Source organism: Sinohyriopsis cumingii, chromosome 3, assembly GCF_028554795.1.
Source record: "Sinohyriopsis cumingii isolate HCF-2022 chromosome 3, ASM2855479v2, whole genome shotgun sequence".
NCBI lineage: Eukaryota > Metazoa > Mollusca > Bivalvia > Unionida > Unionidae > Sinohyriopsis > Sinohyriopsis cumingii.
Genome location: NC_142963.1, coordinates 30,871,566 through 30,896,631, shown reverse-complemented (window position 1 = coordinate 30,896,631; position 25,066 = coordinate 30,871,566). Strand labels below are relative to the sequence as shown.

Below are 25,066 nucleotides of genomic sequence, written 5' to 3'. Positions count from 1 at the left end.
GAACACTTTTGCAAGTCTTTGAAAAATTCCTCAAAAGGTCCTTTAAAACAGCTCTCCAGGGCTGTACAGACCATGACTATAGTCTCCTTTATCCAGCTTCCATCATCTGACCATTGCTTTTAATATGACATATTCCATGAGAAAAATGTATGTTGTATGTAAGTATATTGACTGGAAAATTTTAGTGAATTACTAGTCTCATGGAAGCTACCACACTTGTCCTTGTTCTTTTTGGAAGCCAATGCAAGTCCACAACATGTACACATTTAAATTTCTTCTGTTATAACATGGTTAATTCATATATTTTACTTTCAATGATTAGTATAGGAGTAAAACGTTTCTCACAATGTGTGTTGTTAATAAAATAACTTGTCTTTGCACAGAAATTAGGATTGTTGATTCCCTCTTAATTATGATCAAGAAACTTGGTAATAACGGACATGATAAAATGTATTCACTTTTATTAATTTTGAGTCATTCATAGTAATGGAGCTGGGTTGGTGTCAGTGGTGAGCATGCTGGATTCATGACCAAAAGCATGCAGGTTCAAATCTTGGTTCAGCTACTGTGGTGTGTCCTTAGGCAGGCAAATTACTCCAATTGCCTTGGCACTAAATAAACTACTCATTTTGCTGTGCCTTAAAGCACCAAACCAAATAATTCAATAATTCAAAGTAAAATCTAGTCTTGTTCTTCCAGCATGTGTAGTAGCAATAACTGGCAGTAATGGCAGTAGTTGACTGTAATGGTAATGGTTGACTGTTGACTGTAATGGCAATGGTTGACTGTAATGGTAATGGTTGACTGTTGACTGTAATGGCAATGGTTGACTGTAATGGTAATGGTTGACTGTTGACTGTAATGGCAGTGGTTGACTGTAATGGTAATGGTTGACTGTTGACTGTAATGGCAGTGGTTGACAGTTGATAAATGAGATTAGATGGTATTTACAATAATGGGGGTGACAAAGAGAACTTTATGCCTACTGTTGGGTCTTCACCATTAAATTTCACTTTCTTCCACTAGAAGAGTCCAAAGTATGTGGCACACAGTGCCCTTTTACAGGTATCAGGTATTTGTGGCAAGATTTTCTCTGACCTCTAGTCTGAACTATTCCATAGATGATAGATGCTGATTATCATGTAAATTTACACACATTTTAAAGTTTGAATGTAAGACACCTTCCTCATTAATAAATTGTAAATTGACTCTTAACTGTGACTTGATTTTTGTTCTATTTCAGCTGTCAAAACTGAAACTTGATTTAGCAGAGAAAAGACCACCCATAAACTTTGGTGCTGAGGTTAGTGGTCCATTAATGTAAAGTTTGAAATGGTCTGTTAATTCTTCATTCTGATATGTTGAGCTTATTTTCTCAAATGTTAAGCACTGAAGGTTTTGATGATAGCTGTTAATTTGTTTAAGTGCAGAACCCCTGAATTTGGAAAACTTGATTTGTCTTTCTAGAATGATTACAAAATTTTAAGAATTTTTAAGATAAGAAATCATTAGTCCCTTAAATGTTCCTGAATCAAATTAACATTAGGAAGAAGATGGAGGAACCTGCCTTGAATGTACCAAGTGTAAAATCAAACTCTGTGCAGCGTTTGTGTATTCTAGTCAGCAACCATAAGGTCCATAGTACAGTGAGCAAGGCCTATGAGCAAAGATAGATGTAGCAAGTCCAGACAGATGCACAAACTGTGACACATGCAAGGTGACTGATGTTACTGCCAACTCAGTTCTTTATGGCTTATCCTTTGAGGAGGTACAATTAATACACAGGGATGATGGCACTACTTTGTCCCTGCCCACTGGAATGTTTTACTGATGTTGATGGAATGCCCAGTGAGGATTACAGTGAGTGCAGAGATAATATTGACGAATTGCGATATATGCTGATTATAAAATAGAGTTGATGGAATGCAGCTTTAAGGTGGCCATGGAGGAATTCTACCTAAAATTATGTTCATTTACATGTTCACATTCCCATCATTTGCAAGCCATGGTCAAGGCTTCAGTGGATTTAAAAACAATGACATACAGCCGTCAATGGAAATCTCAGACCATCTTACTGATAAAATACAGGATCTGAGCAATTCCAAGACTTTCTTTGATGAAAGCCAGTTACCAGGATGGTTCTTTTCATGCTGGTACTGCACATATTCACTGACATTCCGCACTGGGCTTTTATCCTTGGACAGGAACATTGCAGCAGTCAAATTTGATAATTTAATTTTTGTATAAAGTGGACAAATATGTCTTGCATGCCATCTTCAGTGTAGTACAAAGCATGGTAAGTACATCCTCTATGTTAGATTTGACTTTGCTAGTAATTTTGCAACTGGCCTAAAAAAATGCAGATAGAGATCATGGCGGCAGGGAATCCACAGCCTGCATTGTGGAGGTGATTAACAGGCCATGCACTTCACAATGGCTATGTCTTGATGGCTTTGACTGTCCTTCACCTTGTCAGATGAGATACCTGTCTGCACTTGTCCACCCTTAAGGCAAATTATGCCTTGGCCTTTTAGACAGCACCTTTAGCACATCTTTGCTGCTTGGCAAACAAATTGAGGAGGTTCAGAAGCAGGTATCACAAGAACTGCCTCTTCTGCTTGCCTTGCCACCTACTTTACAGCTGAACCAGTGTCAGCCACAGTGGAGAGATGATCACTAGTCAAAGAATAAGAGGCTGAATACTACTCAAAAGCAACTGTTTTGACCTCAGTCACAACTTTAGGCAGCAACAGTCCTCACAATTCTTGAGGCAGTTTAATAAAGGGGAAAGAAAAAAGGTTTCCCATTTTCCCAGCCTCCTACTCTATGGACTTGCTACCTGAAATGCCTGTAGACATTCTTTTGGTTGGTACCAGATTCTTCATTTTCAAAACTGGCTTGGATTGACCTGTTTCATGAGAATGAATGTGCAGTCTGACCCTCTCTCCATTCAGATTCCCCTTCCATAATGGACAACATGCCATGCATTTGGGAGGAGGCAGGATTTTACAGAATGAGATCTGGTTATTATTTGTCAAGCAGGTGATGGAGTTAACAGGCTGAAAGTCTCCAGGGTGGAACTCCAAGTATTATCTTTTATCCAAGCCCAGTGAGCACCTCAGACCAGTCATAGACCTCTGCCAGATCAATAAATACATAATGACCCCAAGGCTTTTAATGGAGATTGCAAGTTCAGTCAGACTTTAGTTAAAATGGGACAAATTTGTAGTGAGTTTAAATGAAGCATACTTTTGTGGTCCTATACACACATTCTTGCACTAGTTCCCTATGTTTGGTTACCCAGGAACCATTTAACAATTTCAAATACTCCCATTCTGTCTTAGTATCAACCCATGAGCTTTCACCAAGATCTTAAGGTGTGTAGTCACTCTCTTCTGGTCAATTGTATCAACAACAATGGTAGCATATCTTGATAACATCCTTCAAAAGCACAAGGTAAGTTTATTTTGGATCAAAGGCAGAAATTATTTTCTTAACCTTTTGAGTCATTTAGGTTTTCTGAGCAATTAGGGCATCTCAGACCTCACTCCATCCATCCCAGCACTTTGTCCATCTGGAATTTTTTTACCAATCTCAGCATCGTTTTCCTCCCTCAGCATCATTTGCCTCCCTCAGTTGTGCACATCATGGATTATTGAGCTTGCAGAGTCAGTTTCTGACAGAGAGTGGATTTTAGCGAGAGAAGTTTTACAACTCTTAGGTCTGCTCAATGAGGCATCCTCAGTCACCTTTTCACGTGCCCATTGGAGATGGCCTTGCTAACTCAATGACACCCCTCTTCTGGTTGATCAAAAGATGAAGTACTCGGATAAAAAAGTGTCTTTCATGCTTCAAGTTTTCAATAAGAAAAGACTCCTGCCAGGAATTTCACTGGATAACTCCAACAAGAACTTACAATCTGTACAGACACCAGTTCATATTGTCAGGAAGCCCATCTGTTAAATAAAATTCACCTCAGTCATTGGCAAATGGAGACCTGAAGATTTACCTCTTCAGGTCAACAGTCTAGAACTTGAGGCCATTTCTTGAAGGACCAATGATATGCAGAAGCAGTCATCAAACAGCCATAGCTATAGATGTTTCATGTCCTGACCAGACAGCTACTCCATCATTGCTCTTGTCAGAAGAGCCTTGTAAAGGACAAAATTGAAGTTTTTGGTCATGGAGAGGATGTCATGAGTTTGAAGACTTTCTACATTGACGGTGTACAATGGGAGTTTTCAGGGACTGGTGCAACACCAATAGCATCATCCCATCGTTGGACTTTTTGTGGAGAAAAAGTTAGTCCCAATTATATTCAAAGGCAACTGCTCCATGAGCTCAGACACATGCATGCATCATGTTAGAATGGATACAAGTTATGATAAAGATTAATTAGACCTATTAGCCAGTTCTGACTTGAATAAGCTAAAAAAATCATTTTGTTTCCCATATGGAAATTGTTGTGGGTGTTGACATGGCTCAAATTAGATCAGTCTGAGTCCTTACCCAGCACCGCCTTGAAGAGAGTTGGCTAAAAAATGTCAACATAGTCTACATTGGGTTTGCTTTTGATAAGTACAATTACATACAAAATAAAGGTTGAACGATGTTGAATGCTGTTTTTTTGTTGTTGTTTTTTTTACTTCAATCACTTGCTGATATATATATATATATATATATATATATATATATATATATATATATATATATATATATGGCATGCTGGGGTGAGTGAGTTGCATGCCATTTAATTTTAACTATTTCCAGTTTAGGTCAGTGGATTCCGTAATTATGATAACACTGTCAAGCTTCATAGCAAAGAAAAGGCTGCTGTCTGCAGGCAATCGTCCCCTCTCCTCTATCAATCACTCTAGAGAGGCAGTGATGCAGGTGCCAGTTTTAGCACATGGATAAGTGATGTGGAATCCAGCAGTGGCTCTTTCTTCTGGTCAAGAAGAAGAGAAGAGGATATTACCATTCAAGCCATGACATCATGGCTTATGTGGGTACTATGCTTGGTGTATTCTGAGATCTCAAAAGTACACCCAATGAAAATCTCATTTCATGAGATGAGAGCTATCTCTGCAGGTCTTCAATTCAAACTGAAAATTAGATTCCATTGGCAATCTTGTCAAGCTTGTATCTGGCATGATCTAGCTTTAGCAGAGACAGAAATGAATTTAGTTGGTCTGATGGCTGCAGCTCAGACCATCACCAAGGCAGTTTAAAGTCCTTACAGTCCTAACACAGGCATAGAACAACGCTTTTCTAGATTCACCTGGTGATTTTACTCAATAAGAAAAATCATTGGGTTCCTTTTCTCTTATCCAGGTACTCTCATCACATCTTACATAGCCATGAATTGTGCTTGTTTCATATTAGGAGTGTAGTTTACCCTCATACAGGGAAGAAATCCGTATTCTGTTGACAGTGACCTTTGTAAAGGTAGGATGCTTGTCACTACCCCATCCTACTACCTCTACTCCTAATATTAATGTGATCAGGGAAATTTATTCCAAGGAGAAAGCATTCCAAGGAGAAAGCAAATTATTTTTCAAATTATATTTCTAAAACAATACTTAATCTCCCAAATTTCCTTGCAAATGGGAGCATCCTTGCTGAGGTATCACTCAAGGTAAAACTAGGTAAACTGTAGCCATCTGGTGGTGGTAATGGGAAGGGTTGGGAATCAATGAACATTTTATGTTGTTCACTCAGAACAAACAAATTGTCTTATTATTTTATGCTCAAATGAGTTGACTAGCTAAAGTGTATCTAAATTTTGAAAATAGCAGATTTCTTAGGTAGTGTCAGCTGTTTACTTTGCATGTTCTGCTTTGTTTTGTGTACATTCACACAGTAAATCAGAGTAACACAATTCTTTCTTAATTTAAGATAACAGTGCATACACTTAATGTTTACATTTGCACCATAAATCTGATTAACACAATTCTTTCATAATTCAATATCAGAATGGATACACAAAAAGATGCAGAGTGGAATTCAATTAGGGATCATTTGCATGACAGATTGCACCTTACAGCAGTTCATATGTTTGAAGAGTATATTTCTTTGCTTACGTTGTGGCTATTTCGACTTTTCAATTGAAATTGAATTATCCAGTTTGTTTCTCATGGAAAGCCACTAATTCATAGATTTGCCTATAATTTTTGCACGACGTTATCATTATTATTATAAATCCATAATGTGAGGCAGGCACTGGTTGCAATGCATATATTGTTAGCAACAGTGGGTACATGAAGCTACGTGTAGTCATTGTAAATGTTAGTACATGGCTGCTGTATGAATGGACACTATGAAAAATTTACTGTGTTTTTATGGGGTAATGGGTTCAGATAATTCAGCCCCTGTTGATATATATGTGTTATGTTTATCTAAATTTACATGATTCTGAATATTTTGGACTGGATCCTTGCATACACTTTTCTCTGTGTGGTAGTCTTTTCCATTGTGGGCACACAGCAGCCATGCAAATAGTCTCTCCAGACCTTGGTACCAAGCAGCTGTGCAAATATATACTTTCTTTGGCTAACTTTGACAGAAAGCATCGCAGCATAAAAGCCTTTTAAAATTCAACTATCAGAGGTAGCTGCTATTATTTAACTTTAAATGACAGTCATGAGGGTCTTTTAAATTTGTAAAAATGATGATCGTCTATCGGTAAATATTGCAAACAAAGAAACCTTTAAACAAAATTGTTGAAAAGAAATTAAAAAGTGCATCTTTTCAAGGCCTTTGATCTGCTGTAATTTATTATGACCATTGTTACTTAAACAAAAACAAACATTAAATTACTTCTTTTAAACTAGTCAACAGAATTTGACCAAATTTCAATTTTACAAATTTCAGAGAAAGTATAATAGCAGAAGGCCTTTGAAGTCTGCACAAATGATGCTGATCTATCATCCAATATGGCTGCCATTTCTAAAAGAATATCAAAACCTTTGCATCATACTAACCCAGGCTTTTGGACCAAGTGTTCTTGTCATTAGATGAATGATCTAATGCCCACTTGGGTTCCTTGTTTAAAATGTAGCTTCAATACCGGGATCATTGTGACTCTGTCACACTTTCTAGTATCAGCTGAATGCAGCACAGTGATATATTTCTTGCAGGAATTGGTCATACAGCAGTTACAAGATGAAATTCTGAAATTACGACAACAAAGTGAATCCATCTTTCCAGCTGATTTAAAATCTGGACAAGGAGCAACTACAAATGAAACAATCCATAATCTGCATAAGAAGTTGAAGGCTGCTGCCAAAAAGATAACTGAGTTGGCTAAAGAGCGTCAGCAATTGATAGAAATAGGAAACAAACTTCGAGCAGAACTCAAGAAAGCTGGTACCATATTTTTCAGTTTCTAAATAACAAAGAAATATTTACCAAAAATACATTGCATTTATGCAGTGCTCTCTCTATTAAAGTATAGTAATTTAAATGTTTCCTTCTATGTGATTACTAGCAATAAAACTGACCAGACCAAACAAAATCTTTCAATTTTATAGATGTATGAACAGACATATTTCTAGTTTAGTCCCTCAAAATTGCACAGTCGATGTTTGCAGTTCTGATAATTCAGTTTGGTTTTGGAATCCTCGAGAAATTCCACCTAAATGAGTTCTTTCAATAGGCTATACAGATTATGCAATTTTTGCAGTGATTTTTCGGTTCATACTTTACTGAACTTCAGATATGTAGACAATCAATTCCTACAAAAGTGCTACATAAATTACCTCATTTTCATTAGATTTAAAAAAAGAAAAAGAATACCATGATGATTGAAATATATGCACTTCTAATTTTACTGGATATATTGATTGTTACTAATAATTATCAAAAGAAAACTGAATGATTGCCTCAGGAGTGTTTTATTATTGCAAAATACCATATATACTCACTTATAAATGGAGTAAAATTTCAAAGGACAAAGGTCCAAATCTGCTGTATCACATAATGTGCCTGCAGATTAGGCTCTACGTTGTCTGTTCTACTAATTACTCTAACAAACTGCACAGAACCAGATCTGCCAGTGCATTGTGATGGCAGATCAAGGTCTGTGCAGTTTGCAGTTGGACTGATATTATATGCAAGTATATATGGTAGTTATATATTTGGAAATAATTGCTGGTTTTATTGTTTGGTTGGTTTCCTTCAAGGATTCCCTTTAAATGCAATTAATTTTTGAGTTCTTTAGATTAGATTCATAATTATTTAATTGTATGCAAGTTGCAGAATGTATTGTATTTCTTCACACACATTTGCACTTGCTTTGAAATTTTTGCTATTTAATTAATTACTTTAATTTTTATTCTACTTTGGAACATGTTGTTTTAGCTCAACAGGCCGAAGGCCAAGTGAGCTTATGGTATGGCTTTTGTCCATTGTACATAGTAAATCATCCAGTGTTTTGACCAAACTTGTTTGTGAACACTCTGGAGGATTCATTTCTAATCAGATTTCTGATTCACTGTGTGAGCTTATAACATCAGAACCTTGAATGAGTTTGATTGTGAGCAACATACATATTAATGAGACAGTCATGCATCTGATTGGTTGAGCTTGTGAATACTCTTGGGGCCATCTTTCTTATTGGTTGAGCTTGTGAACACTCTTGGGGCCATCTTTCTGATCATCTGTTTTAGCAGATTTGGTATGAAATATTGATTGATTTTTTAGTATACATTTTTACATCATAATATGATGAAAATTCAGAACTAGAAAAAATGTATTGTACGTAAATTAATCCACTGCTCACATCGTGTGTGAATAGTTTTCAGATGCAAATATATAAGAGTACATTATCCCATTGTGAGTGGTATAATAAAATGAGAACTTGAGTAAAGAATCAATACAGAACTTTCTCAGCTGATAATCAGTTTCTTTATGAGGTTTGTGGGACATAATTTTCTGTTTATTTCTGATCTTTTGGTGCTTAAAGATGTGTGATTTGTGAAAACATTTTCTCGTTTAAAAATAAGGACAAATTTTGGACCTTGCAAATCTTTCATTATATCAGAAACTTTGTTGTTCCTGAGTTTCTTAAAATCGGGGTTGGCCGCATGTTCCACCAAAAGATGGGTTCAATCCCCGGCCGAGTCATACCAAAGACTTACAAAAATTGTATTAACAGCTGGCTCGCTCAGTGCTCAGCATGAAGAGGTTAGTCTTAGGACTGGTCAGCCTGGTGTCAGGATAATGTGACTGGGTGTGACATATGCTACATGTCTTCGTCATGGTGCCCCAGTGCTAGACATCATTATAAACTGTCACACTGCAGACATCGTAGAGAAGTAACTGAAAAATTGTTAAAGCTATGTTAAAAATCCAAATCACACACACACACACACACACCACCAAAAGATATGAATCAGAAATCATTGGTGTTCACATGTTAATGAACATCATCAAAATCAGTGAACATTATCAAAATCAATGAACATCATCAAAATTAATGAACATCATTTAAATCAATGAACATCATCAAAATCAATGAACATCATCAAAATCAATGAACATCAAACTCAATGAACATCATCAAATTCAATGAACATCATCAAACTCAATGAACATCATCATAATCAATGAACATCATCAAAATCAATGAACATCATCAAAATCAGTGAACATCATCAAAATTAATGAACATCATCAAAATCAATAAATCAATGAATATCATCAAAATGAACATCATTAAAATCAATGAACATCATCAAAATCAATTAACAGCATCAAAATTAATGAACATCATCAAAATCAATGATCATCAAAATCAATGAACATCATCAAAATCAATGATCATCAAAATCAATGAACATCATCAAAATCAATGAACATCATCAAATTCAATGAACATCAACATCAATGAACATCATCATATTCAATGATCATCAAATTCAATGAACATCATTAAATTCAATGAACATCATCAACATCAATGAACATCATCAAAATTAATGAACATCATCAAAATCAATAAATCAATGAACATCATTAAAATTAATGGACATCATTAAAATCAATATACATCATCAAAATCAATGAACATCATCAAAATTAATGAACATCATCAAAATCAATGAACATCATCAAAATCAATGAGCATCATCAAAATTAATGAACATCATGAAAATCAATGAACTTCAAAATCAATAAAGATCCAAATTAATGAACATCATCAAAATCAATGAACAACATCAAAATTAATGAACATCATCAAAATCAATGAACATCATCATATTCAATGAACATCATCAAAATCATTCTACCTGTTGCCCTGCATATTCAGAGAATTAAACATCCTCGTGCATATTAAAATAATTGTATCTTCTACAAACATCTGCTTTGCTTCAGGAGTTGTTCCACCATCTGTGCCATCTGCAGGCAGGATACCAGCAGCTTTTTTTCAAGAACCAGTCAGAGAAGATTCTGATCACATGATCTCCCAGCCTCTTTCTGATCAGTTTCTGGGGAAGCTGAATCAGTTGGAACACCTACAGTATCAGCTCACAAAGCAGGTATTCAGTTGGAGCAAATTTGCTGTATTTTTTTTGTGGACAAAAGAAACAATGGATGGAACCATGTCTTATTTCAGAATCATTAATTCACAGATGATACTACTAAGATAAAAGAAATCTTTGTCATGTATAATATATGCAAAAGGAATCAATACTTTCTTGAAATTTTCATTTCAAATTCATTATAGGTGTTATTTTCATTTCACAGGGAGAGGAAAATGTAGTGAAACCATTCAAATTTTCTTTACAGACTTTATGTCCTATAGACTAGTTTTTACTTCAGTATACAGTGTTGATGCAATTTTTTAACACTTTTTCAGCAGCTTTTGTGGTCTACATGAATAAGTTTGAGTTACATTTCAAAATATTGCTCTTTTTGTGTATGACTGTATGTTTGTATGAGAGAGAGAGAACAGATATCTCCATTTTTTGCAATACATAGTAACTGTTAATGAAATTTGTTTAATAATAATTTCTCAATTAGGAGCTTCAGTATGCTCAGAGGTATCGTGGCAAACTTGACAAGACGGGAGAGACAGATGTATCTGACACAGAGAATAGGCCCGCATCAATACTCAAAAAGACCAATCAGCTCAGTGCCTGTAAGTACAGAGTTATGTATTAGTTGTACTGTGATTTACTTGTGTAATTATGAAGCCCTTCAGTGACAGAACAGAAGGTGACAAAGGTTAAGTTGAAAGTACTAACGTAAATGATTGAATTAATAAGGAGTATGCCAGAATTAAATGTATAGTGGAAGTGGATGGGCCAGATTGCCGTTTTAATTGATGTCTGTACTCATCAAATATTAATTCATTTGGTCAGTATGAAACACTTTTAACAGGCTTAGTTAACAACACCATTCATGTTTAATTAAAGTCAGTCAATTATAACACTCCTGTCCAAATTCTGGAACAGCATTAAATAAAAGTCATTTAACATTAAATGCATAACAAGTTCTCACATCCTGTACTAAGCATTCTTGATACTAACCTTAAAAGTATAAACCATGGATGACTGATCAATGACCCCTGTATGTACCTCCTCAGAGAACTGAATCCGAGACAATAATCAAGCTCTTTAACCACTCTCCTACCTGTATCTCAAGTCTGTCAAGCTTGAGAATCTTGCCAAACCTGTGAATGGTTCAGTAAAGATGGTATATTGTAAGCCCTTTATAAATCAAGAAAGTGCTGAATAAACTGGCGATTAATTTAAAGTACCTCCTTAAAGAGCATCTAATTATTTGAAATCTTAAAAGACTCCATTTCCCCGATTTTTTTAATCAACTGATGCTGTAAGGATAACATTATTCCACAATCTTAGTCAAAATTTAAATAAAGTTAACGAATTGAATATTTAATTGTGCTTTTTTTAACATAATGTTTGCCCCTCACTTGTATTGATTGCTTTCTCTGACAATAAATATTCATAAATTTCTTTGCACATCACTACTATCCTCTCTGGATATCTGATTTTCTTTCATGACCAGGTAATATTCATTTGATGGGCATATAGTACCATTAAAAGATTAATCCAGGTAATATTCATTAGATGGGCATATATCACCATTAAAAGATTAATCCAGGTAATATTCATTAGATGGGCATATATCACCATTAAAATATTAATCCAGGTAATATTCATTAGATGGGCATATAGCACCATTAAAATATTAATCCAGGTAATATTCATTTGATGGGCATATATCACCATTAAAATATTAATCCAGGTAATATTCATTAGATGGGCATATAGCACCATTAAAATATTAATCCAGGTAATATTCATTAGATGGGCATATATCACCATTAAAAGATTAATCCAGGTAATATTCATTAGATGGGCATATATCACCATTAAAATATTAATCCAGGTAATATTCATTAGATGGGCATATATCACCATTAAAATATTAATCCAGGTAATATTCATTAGATGGGCATATAGCACCATTAAAATATTAATCCAGGTAATATTCATTAGATGGGCATATATCACCATTAAAAGATTAATCCAGGTAATATTCATTAGATGGGCATATATCACCATTAAAATATTAATCCAGGTTATATTCATTTGATGGGCATATAGTACCATTAAAAGATTAATCCAGCTGTAAACTACACGGGCCCAAAAATCTGCTGTTGCATAATGTGATGGCAGATTTGAGTCTGTCCAGTCTGTGAAGAGTAATTAGAATAAACAACAGAGACCCAGATCTACTAGTTCAAATCAGGGTCTTTCTTGTTTACAATTGGACTTGACTTTTAAGTGAGTATGTACTGTAATGCCCATGGTCTTATGCCTATACATGAGCGTAAAATTTAGTTCCACTTGTAACTTTTAAAGAACTTCATAGGTTACAATCAATTTTGGTATGACATTTCAGATCAGGTTCAATTGTCTCATTTTATAAACCAGCCGAAAGATCAAGCATATAATGTTCTGATGTCTGACCATCATCTTTTTCATTTATATTATTAAACTTCGAATTTTATTAGCAGGATTGTATTGATATACTGTTAGACCCTATAAATCATAAGTCAGGTTCACTTGACTGTAGATTATGTATTATTTGCAACAGAATGTACACTGAACATATATATTTTAAGCCCAGCCATAAATTCCTGTTACCAAAATTAACATATTAAAGAGTTGGGCTAATTATTTATGAAGGGGCAAGGCTAATTATACATTCAGTGGCAGTCATTTGACATTATTAGCCTGGACGTCCTTAAGAATAGGCAGTCTTTATTGACATTCTGAGTCATTGAACCATTATGTCAAAAATAAGCCATTAGCAGCCTCCGTTATTTTGCCAAAATTTTGCAAGTTTTTCATTTGTTTCATCCCCATCCCCAAACTGTTCACCTTTTGCTTTATCCTGTATGCTATTTAGGAGTAATGATTTGAAGTTTGTACACTAAATGCAGTATAATTAGCTTTAATTTTAGTTCTTTTCACAATTTTTGTTTATGTAACTATTTAGTCTTTAATAGGGGTAATGACATTGACATATCTAGAATGATGGGGGTTGGTTAACTCCACACTGGGACAAATAACAGATGTCAAAGTTTCAAATTATGCCCCCAACTCAGAAAATAATCCCCTGAGAGTTTTTATTTTTGAGAGTCCATAATTTATGTATGCTCATAATTGAAATTCACATTCTGCCAAGCTGTACATGAAAGGCCACATTTTGTTTACATTTTTGTAAATGATTGTAATATAGTAAATAGCTCAAGTGCAGAGTGATTTGTCATTATGAGCATCTTCAAAGGATGACCATAATACATTACAAGCTTCACATAAGAACAAACAAATGGAAATGAGGATTAATATATACCCCAACCACTATACAGGCGAGGATATTAAAATTATTTCGGTACGAAACCTTCAATTGGTTTATGAAAGTTTGTAAAGTTATGGCTCCTGATTGTCTTTAAAACCTCCCCTTACACCATTTATCTAGTGCATGATAACTTTTGAAAGACTTTTTGAATTGTAACCCAATTTGCTATTAAGCTTTATATAAAAAAGATCCAGGTTAAGTTCGATTTCTACTGCTTCCTTTTAAACTTTGAGTTATGGCCCTTGTTTTTGTTAGCACTTTGCCTTTGGATATTAGCCAAGTCTTTTTGCGCCATTTTGAGGGGCCATGCATGTTTAATTCTATAAAAAGGTACTAATGCAAATGTGATAATGTTTGGAGACCTTTTCATTCAATTCAGTTTTTGTCTTGCCTGTGATTAATGCAGTAAAAGTATGACTTTTCTGGCAATGATAGTGATGTATGCATCAACAATGTTAAGGTGCTATGTTAACATTTGCTTTAAAAGTCACATATCTTCCACACCTGTAGATGTGTTCAAGAGAATCTTTAGCAAAATATTAGTGTACAGTTTGTGCCAAGATATTTTAGAAGTTCCAGTTTTACCCCTGTAAGCAGCAAGCTACTTTGTAATTGCTGTTCACAGGCTTGCTGCCATGTTCTGTGGAACACAGGTTGGTTATTTAAAGCAAAATGATGCTTCAAAAATAAATTACTATAACAAATTTATCGTTCTTATCAATAAGAGGTATATAAGACTTTGAAGAAAGTACATTATCAATACTTTCTTTACAGATATCAATAAATGGTGTCATAATCTATGGTTTCCAAGTATTCTTAAGTTACAATATTTTAGTGTCATCAGATTTTCACCAATTATTGGCAGTATTCATTTTTTTCAGATCTCTTTATTAGCAGCACACAGTTTATATGCCCAGAATAAAATTTTTGTTTTGTAATAACACGAAATTCATGAAAAAGTTTTGCTTGCTAAAAGTGTGCCTCTAGACACAGTTTACTGTTGTATTATGCAGCCATGGAGGCCAGCCGAGGTGTAAGAGCAAGCATTGACACAGAGGGTGGCATGACTCAAGCATCTTCACAATCTGTCCCAGTTGACAGAGACCTGCTAAAAAGTATGTCTTCTGTGGGTGGAGAGTCCTTACAAGAGATCTGGAAGATGCTAGAGGAAAGACAGAGTCCCAGTCCGTACACTCCAAGAACTCCTAGACACTTTGACCAGTCAGGTTAGATAGTGGACAAAATGCCATTTTAAGTGTAGTTATGAAATTATTGATTTGTAATTTGTAAACGTCTGCCTTAAGGCAGGACATAGTGCAGAAGTATACTATGTTACCATATTGTCTGTCCTAGGTGAAGATAACTGACTGAAAGAAGAAAAATGGTTTCTGCATACAATAACTTATTTTCTTCACCATGTACAGTTACCAAGCTTCGTAGATTGCTTGTGTTGACCTACAAAAGGTCAATGGTCACTGGAACTGAACAAGGAAAAATGGTTCTCAAAGAATAACTAGAGTTCTCTACCCTCTCTAGTTACCAGACTGTGGATGGCTCGCACCTAGGGTAAGAACAAGCCTATTGATTTTGAGTTCAAAAGGTCAAAAGTTATCATCACTGACTGAAGGCGGAAAAATACTTTCTACAAAAAATTTCAGTTCTTACACATGCATCGTCACCAAAGTTTTTCATTGACTTGCAGGTTGGTTTAGAAATAAGCCTTTTATGAGTTCAAAGGTCAAGAAATTTATTTTGGCATAATAACTTCAGTTCTAGACCATGTACCCCCAAAATAAATTCACAATAAAAATTCCAAATTCTAGTGAAAGGGTCCTCAAAATTGTACTGTTGGAATCACCACAGAAGCATTTAGTATGGTCTGAGTGTAAAATTTAGTGCAAAGGCGAGCAGCGGGAGATGAAGGTTACTTTTGACGACAATGCTTAACAGAGTTCCCAGTGCAAACTACCAAGTAACAAGCAAAGATTTAAGAAACATATTTTTGTAAAATTTGCATATCAAACAGGGAACTGGGTAAGGAAAGCTTTTTTATTTTCTCTTACACTTGTATGATCACACATCTTATTTGTAGTGATACTTCACAACTTCTAAATATTTTATTTTACTGATATAGTGCAGAAAAGAGGTAACAAATCTACCTGACAACTCCAACAGTCTGAGCACTTGGATTGACTTTACAAGTATGTTTAGGGCCAGCACCCAAATCATCAATACATCAATTGTAGTTTTGCAACATCCAAAAGTTCAGATAAGGACTCATTAGTTTTACTCCTGATCTGTTCAGTTATGACTTGATTGCATATTTTTGGAGTGATCAAGTGGTGATTGAATATTTCCGGGTTTTTTCCCTGACTATGATCAGTATTTGCAAAATACAAGGGCTTTTCCAAGTAGGGAACAAACCTGTTATTTGTTACACCTTTTTATATTTTCTGGATATTTTCTTTCATGTGGAATATGGCAGCTCTGAGAGAAGGAGGTTCCAAACCTGCATATTATAAATTTGTGTTGTAGATGGACTGTCTCTTACCCAGTAAACCCGCTTTATATCACTTTTGTATGGTATGAACTTTATGTATGGGTGTATATGTTCCTTTTCAGTCCCTTGATTAATTCCATTTTCAGAAAGGTTGATTTTTCAAAGCTTATATTTTATATTAAATGGTACCTCTAATGTCTTTGTCGCACTTTCTACATCCCATGGTCACAAAGTGTCCACAGCTTTTGCAGTAATTGTATACTTAATTCTGCTGTTTATTTGATGTTGAATTTATACAACTATTTAATTCCAGGAGGCAGTGACCTAATTCCTACACACCCAGCTGATGAGGATCAGCATCATGGTCTTTACCTGGCAGGTCGAAGGCCAGAGGTCAGGCATAAATCAAGACAGGAGAAAAAGCTTTCAGAGAAGGCAGCTGGAAAAATGAGACAAAAGTCACCCACCAGACCAAAAATTAGAAACTATAATGTGAAAAATGATGGTGTGGGATGAAAGTGGTATCTAGGTGCAGCTACATTTAATCAATATAGGTATATGTTATGCTAGACCTTTGTATGGAATCACTGGAAAAAGGTTATTGCACAGGATCATAGATGTATACAAGATGCCATAATCATGGAGAGGTATGCTAATGGACTCGTGTAGACCTAGATTTGAATGATCTGCTCCAACTAGTATTTTTTTGCTGGATAATATTTCAGCAGAGGACATCCATGCTTTTGAAACAAGTAACAAAACTAGATACTGTATTCATTGAAATACCTCCACATAACTTAATAAATATGCATACCTCATTTTGGTTACAACTGATATGGTAATAGCCATTTCTCAGGGTACATTACGATCCTAGCATGGAAAGGAAACAGTAGAAATTGCAATTTTCTCAGACCCTATCACCCTGTATGACTGGTGCATCATTATGACTAAATTCCAAGTGTTAACTCAGTCTCACGTATATCACTGGCTGTAACTATACTGGGAGAGAGAAAGAACGTCTAGAGTGCAAAGGCCCTAACCCAAAAGGGAGCTAACTCTTTTAGCAGGTACATGCACTGTAGATGGGAACAGCTTTTTGATATTGTTGGTGTGCACTTTTCATAAGCTGTATTCTCATAAAATTGACCCAGATTATAATTTTAAATGCATAGGGTGATTATTGTGGTTAATAAGGTAGATCAGCATTTAATCATGTGATCATTAACAATTGTTTTCAAGATTTAAAAAAAAAAGATATTACAAGAGGTAATAATAATTATGTAGTTTTAGAATTATGACACTGATGAATATGTAAGCAGAGCGGAAACTTGTTATTTTCTATATGAATGTCTTGGCATTTTTGGTGTCCTGCATACAACTGACATTATGCCAGACAGACATCACAATTTATTTTTTGTGAGTTAGTGGTATATAGGAATCCATCCATCATTTAATTACAATAATGTGAATGCAACAAGTCCTGCAGTTTTTTAATGGACTTATGAAACTTGATACTTAGGAATGTCATTAACTAAGATGTGCATGTCAACAAATAACTTTGTTCGTACAATTTTAGTGAAATGATTGCACGTTATGATTGGAAGCCTCATGTGTACATTTATTTTAAAAGCAGATACAAGGAAATGTTAAAACTTCACAAATTAAAAATATTTCCCTTATTTGTTTTTCTTCTTTATATATATTTAAAGTCCAAACGTGTAGACTTGCATGATTTCCATTGTGTACCATTGCGTTAAATGGATATGTATTACTACACAGATCAAGGCAAACTTGGAAATTTTAAAGTAATTTAAAATGGCAACTTTTTCAGATTTATACAACTCCAAATTTTGTATTTCCTTTATTTGTGAAATGATTCATGTTTCATTAGCACTTTTTGAAAAGATTGAGAGAGTGGGATTAGCATAATTTTAGCTTGGTTTAATATGACAGATTTCGGAGCATTACATCTTTGAAAAAAAGATCTGATTTAAGGAGTTTCCCCGAAAAGATTTTGCTTATATATTTGGATTATTTTAAATTTATACCACTTCATACACTTAGCAAACAATCATGCATGACAACTCCTGCAAATTATTTTATAGTCGCCACATGAAAATGTACTCTGCTTATCATAGAATTTTTATTTAACCATTTACCGATGAATTGCTTGTCTCTACATAAGTCACGCCTGTAGACATCTTAACACTTGTCACAACAACTACCTTTTTTCCAGTAGTCAACTGTTGACACATCTGGGTTCTTCTGCTTGACATGACTGACTGCTAAACTAAATCGGAGTGACACGCTGGGCTGTGGAACAAGCATTGTGTTATTGTTTGAATCTTACATGATGGGAGTTTTACAGATGTTTAAAATATGGGCCATCTAGAAAACCCAAAATGGCCCACTCCCAGCATGGTTCATCTTCAGATAATGATTTTGTTCTGCAAATACTGGCTGATGATAGTAATAATGATGATGATTTTTAAAGTTAATGCAGTATATCAGATTATTGGAGCTGTGAAAGTTAATGGAGATGCCAGTGATTTTAGCCTGAAAATAGTGTTAAATACTAAAGTCCAATGTACATAATGGATGGAAAAAAATTATATGACATGCCAATCGTGGTATTTACAAATTATTTATAGAAAAAGCAGAATACCAACCCTAATTAAAATACAATTTAAAAGTAGAGTGTAATTTTCATCTTCTTGCCTGAAATAGTTTAGCCCACTGGATCATGTGCTACAAAACTATATTGTCGTATACTAAGAGTTTAAGATAAACTGTACGAACAGAATAAAAAAATAAAATTAAGAAATAAAAATATTTGATCAAAATATCTTTCTGAACAAGCAGACTATGGCATTTTTGGATTTAAAAACCCTAATATAGCATTATCAAACAGTTAAGAAATATAATCTAGCATAGTAGTCAGTAAAACACTGATTCAGTAAAGTGAAACTTTGGCAGAGCTTGTTAGTGAAAAATCTTATTTTGGAGCAGAAGTATCCAAAAGACAAATATATGTAAACTCTGGAAAGTTATACATAACAAACATAAAGAAGAATTTCCTAACTTATTCAAGCTGGCTAAGCTAACCATATGCCCTTCAGACTATGAAAGGAGAGTTCTCAGCACAGACAAATATTGAGATTAAGTTCAGAAACAATCATTATACTGATACAGCAAGAGGCATCGTCTTTCAAAGATTTTGATTTCAAAAGAGCCCAAATGGAGTGGAACAGGAAAAAGTAATTATAGGTTACTGCATTTGTATGGGAAAATATGAACGAGTTTTTTGGATGGAATACTGCATGACCTTGGGAGTGCAGTGTATCCATCCGACAAAATGAGTTCATATTTTCCCATACAAATGCAGTAACCTTTTTATTATATGCTCATTTTTTTATTCTACCTAAGGCTTAAATATATAAACAAAATACACTACAAGAAACAATGTAAATGAATGTATGCCATATTCCAAACTAAATACACTGGCGCATATTTATCATTACACAAAATTATTACTGCGCACATAACTCCACCCAGATAAATTTGAACTTAGTTGCACACTCGACATAACTTTCGAAACAAAATGGCCTGTCTAGTTAAATTGAAATTTGGAGTCATATTGTGAATGAATGTGCATTGCGATAACTTTTCCATTTGATCTGGAATGAATAGATTTTGGTATTTTTTTCGATTCAATGAAATTTCGTGATTATGGACTGGATTTGTATGTGACAATTCCACATGAAATACATGGGATTGAAGAAGCTAGGGAGAAGCGTGTTGACATCTGCAAATGTGTTTCTGTTTCTGTCACTGAATGTTTGAAATCATGTGGGAAAAATATGAAGTCTTTCAATTGCAAATATCAAAAAGACGCTTTGGAATTTAATGCTTATTTCATTTTGAGTGCAGTAAGGAGGATGTAATTGACCTATCACCAGTTGTCAATCATTCTGCTCAATTGACCAATCAGCAAGCGCTATTATACACACCTCCAGGCACTGTTTACATCTGCCCTTTTCCTCCGACAAGCTGCTTCTGTCGATATTGACTCGGCTATTGTATATCAGTAATTTTTTTCAGTTCTTCAGTTGAATGCTTCCAGATCATAAATATGTCATCTAAAAATCTGAACCAAAGAGATGGATTAAACTTTTCGTTTTGAATAAAATCCTTTTCTAATTCACCCATGAAAGAGAAGAGTATATAGGAGCCATATTAATACCCATTATCTGTATATAATTCGTATTATTAAATTGAAAATAATTATTTTCCAAGTTTTTATTATTTTACAAATATCTTCGCCAGATAGTGTGCTATTATTTGGATTATTATCAAGAAAATATTTACACGCTTCAATACCATCTGCATGTGGAATGTTGGTAAATAGTGATGTTACATCTAATGATACCAGGATTGAAATTATCAGATAGATGTGGAAGAGACTTCGACTTTTTAATGAACGTAGTTGTATCTTTAATGTATGAAGGAAGTGATTTCATTAAAGGTTGTAAAACACTATCAATAAATTTGGATAGGTTTTCAGTATATGAATTACAACCTGATATAATGGGTCGTCCTGGAAAATTTAAAGGTAAATTATGGTCAGGATTTGTACGAGTTTTGGGCAATACGTAGAATTGAGGTGTACGCATGTTAAGAGGGAAAGTATCAAAGTCCTCATATACGGAATTATTATTTTTTAGGTGTACGTATGTTAAGAGGGAAAGTATAAAATTCCTCACATATGGAATTATTATTTTTAGTGATCTCATTAATGCATGTTGAAATTTTTTATTTAATTTCTAATTGACGTTCAGCTTTTTTAACATAATCATCTTGATTCACAATAATAATAGTTTGACTTATCATCCTTTTTAATCACTATACTGTCGTCATTCATTAGATTATATACAGACTTAATTTCGTCCTTATAAATATTACTATGATATTGCTTTAATTTAGTTAATATCTCTTTTGTGATCATGTATATATAAAAATATATATATGAATCATGTAAAAGATGACTTAATTCTGTTATAAAAAGGTTATTTGGGTGACAAGTTTTGGGATGACTTCTCCAACCAATTGGGGCGACTTCTCCAACCACTCTGGGGCAAATTTCTCCAGATACATGGGGGCGAGTTCTCCGCATACCAACGTAACTTAGAGAAGTGCAAGCGATGGATAAATGCTCTCGCTTTCTGTCTCTGTCTCAGTGTTGTTTCATATGGCAAATATTGCTCACCAATATCGTCTGGTATATTTTTTAACGTTATCACGCCCACCATTTTCACAGGATGTTTGTCGGAGGTAAGGATGTAAAACTAAGTATTTTTTTTTGCCATTCTTATCACCAGCTAAAGACAGTATATGACTTGTCACTTGTATGTTATTTGTAAGGACCTTATCTTGCGTCTGTTGTATACTGTAGCTAGCCTAAATCCGAAACATTGTATCAACGTGGAATGTGCCAAAGCAGCTGGTATGTGGCAGTCCACGAAACATCTGTTTTAGTTCATTCAGAAACAAATTTAAACAACCACAAGGTAAAGCGCCTCTTACGCAAGTGTACATGATTTGTTTACAAATCAAAAGTGCTAGCATCTGCGTCCATTGTTTGTTTAAAATAGAAAGTATTTCCTTTGTGCATGTAAATGCTATATGTGTATTGGCGTGCGGGTTCAGTATCGGGTAATACTGCACGATTCTGACAATGTTAAGTTAATGGGATAAAAAAAGAGCATACAAAAATGATGGATATTGAAGTGTTAGGTAAATATTGAAATGTGTTCCTTTCCTCATCCTGCTCCTTTCTTTTCTACTCCCACCTTATTTTGGTGACAAGGTGGAGCTCCCTACTTTAGATTTAATGCTGGAAGCATCACTTATTCTGTGACCTTTCATGCTTGCACCCAAAGTTTGATAGTCACTTATAGTAGGTTGCAAAATTTACTCATTAACTATTTCACAGCATGTTCAAATAAGGTAATGCATGACGAGAGTTAAAATCACTAATCAGTCAGTTTTTAGTATTACAGTTAATCCCACGTTTTGCGCTAAAAAACTTCAACATTTCTTTTAGAGTTAACAGGTGTTGGTGAAAGTGAATGTCAATTAGAAATAGACCATGCAAGTTCATTCAGTTATTCATGTGGAAAAAATGGATTTAAGTAAGTTAATAACTGAAACTAACTTCTTTGGAGGATTTTGGCCCTTTTTAATGGTATCTCATTGCTTGGAATATTTTAAGTTCTGTTCATCCTGATGTTGAGACAGAGAGAAGAAAGAAATGAATTGGACCTAAATATGGAAATATAGAATACTAATGTCAGATATATTTCCTAAATTGGACCAGAAATTAGTTCAAGTTGCCATCACTACTGTAGCAATATTACATTTACTGCTACTGTGGCACCATCAATTTTTTATCTCTCACACCAATACAGTTCACTGTCTTGTTATGAAATATGTAATAAAGTTTATGACAGAATCTTGTGAACAAACGTTGTCTCACCATTAATTACATGTTATGGTCGTCACCTGAAGATGCACTTATCAATTAACAATTTACTGATGTTTCTGACCTTTAGTCTTAAAGGTGAATGCAGTGTATGACAGAATCTGTGAAACTTTGACCATATTATAGTTATCATCTGAAGATGCACATTTTGACAGATCACTACACTGTAGGTTTGGGTTTTTTTTATAGCATTTATTGCTTTTTCGACTTGGAGCTGGAATGTAGTGTACAACAGAATATATTTTCAGTTACCATGAAATGTTTTACATGTTTATGTTCATCTTCTTTGCTTTTCGACAAATCAGATTGGCCTTGTAATATTATCAGAGTTGTTGATCTTGTTGTCCTGCAGCAAAATGCAGTTATTTGTAACATAATATCCTCATCATTCTAAAGAAGCGGACCAATCACTGTTCCCCCATGGCTTTGTTAAAATTGTTATTGTCCATTTTCAGTTACAGTCAGATGCAATGTACACCACTCCCTCAATAACTTGTGCCCTGATAACTCGTGAACCCGCTTATAACGCAGGGTCAGGCATGGATCCCATATTTTAAACCATAAAATACCCCCAAAATTGATCCCTGGTTGTTGAACTTGAAGAAAATCGCGATCAAAATTGGTAACGGAAACTTTGATATATTGCTCGAAAACGTTTGATAGGACCTGGAAATTTTAATCAGCACTATGAAATATCAAATTTAAAAATAGATCATATATTTTTTTACATTTTCTATCCAAATGACATTCCCAGTACACCGCAATTAACAATATGTAAGGAAATTTCGATCAATGAAAATGTCACTTATGCCGAGTGGAGGCAGTACTTTAATAAATAAATACAAATTAAATAATTTTTTTATCAATTGAAATTTGAGTTCTAGTTCTATATTTTAGTTCCTTTTAAGTGTAATTGTCATAAATGCAACGTGTCCTCTTGAAATTAAACATAAAATGCGTCAATCTACCATAACAGCTATGTCCACAAGCATTTCTCTGAGAACCTTATTAAGTGCTGACTATGTTTTGATAACTGACTTCTGGAAGTATTTGTTGTATTGTTGCACGGAATTAAAAGCTGGCCTCCTTTGTATTATCATGTTAATTATGTCTTTTGAATCAAATAAAGGGGGTGAAATAAAAGAAAAGTTAAAAGGCACGAAAATCCGACAAACTTAAAATCTAGCGGCCCCAATCGTATGTCGGGTGAACTCACTTCATTTGATTAATCGAACACTTATAAATGTTATTGTGTATGTAACATAAACTACCTTAAATTAACCGACTCTTTCATAACTGTGATAAAAGATAACAAGTCTGCCAAGCAAAATGAATAATTCGTAAAATAAAGAGCTTGATTTCACAGATACGGTCCATTGTGGCAAGCGAGTTTCAGAGAATTCTTGAACTGGCACTTAGAGATGTCCTCAAGGATGATAAGAAGTTTTAATTTTACTTCCAATAAAATCACGACATCAATATTGTACTAATTGAACAATACAAAAATTGAGTTTTGACGTAGATATATCTCACAAAATAAATTTCGCGTGTTTTTGAAAGAAAGGAATCTTGTTTGGTGGTGTGATATATCTCACAAAATAAATTTCGCGTGTTTTTGAAAGAAAGGAATCTTGTTTGGTGGTGTACCAACACTTAGTCTAGTTCCCTGCTTTATGGCCTCCCGATTTGGCAGGATAATATTAAACACCACTATGGGAACCAGACTCATCAAGAAAATAAAAAACAGTGATGTACTACAGATTGTTTTTTGCATACATGTGATGGTTGTTGAAACCAGTTGGAACGATCTGTCATCTGTAAAATAAATGTTATTTAAACAGAATAACAAACAACTTCATTAGAAAAAGCGCGTTATTAAAAATTATTATCAACATGATTGTAAAATGAGGATCCAGTCAATAAACAGCCCAGTTCCCTAACACCACTTCCCCCGCACCTCTTGATGTCAAAGCAATTTTTTTTACAATTTTTGAAGGTCCCTTGGTAACTCGCACCTCACTTATAGTGTGGTCTATGTTTGTGGACCCCATTGTTACTTCAACTACTAAATGTTTTACTGGATTTCAATGATCATCATCATAAGATTTGTACATAACAGCCCAGGAATA

General features: G+C 34.5%; 1 protein-coding gene across 3 annotated transcripts in view; it reads left to right on the top strand.

Moving 5' to 3' along the window:
- LOC149802624 (coiled-coil domain-containing protein 57-like) overlaps positions 1 to 18,075 on the top strand; it is a 73,468-nt gene extending 55,393 nt beyond the window's left edge. For all 3 annotated transcript variants that reach the window (XM_089951942.1, XM_089951944.1, XM_089951943.1), the window contains 6 exons: positions 1,244 to 1,303; positions 7,140 to 7,368; positions 10,378 to 10,541; positions 11,026 to 11,143; positions 14,910 to 15,122; positions 16,710 to 18,075. In XM_089951942.1, the coding sequence (XP_089808068.1) occupies positions 1,244 to 1,303; positions 7,140 to 7,368; positions 10,378 to 10,541; positions 11,026 to 11,143; positions 14,910 to 15,122; positions 16,710 to 16,912 (987 nt within the window). In that variant the 3' untranslated portion in view covers positions 16,913 to 18,075. The remainder of the gene's footprint in view (positions 1 to 1,243; positions 1,304 to 7,139; positions 7,369 to 10,377; positions 10,542 to 11,025; positions 11,144 to 14,909; positions 15,123 to 16,709) is intronic.
- The last annotated feature ends 6,991 nt before the right edge of the window (positions 18,076 to 25,066 follow it).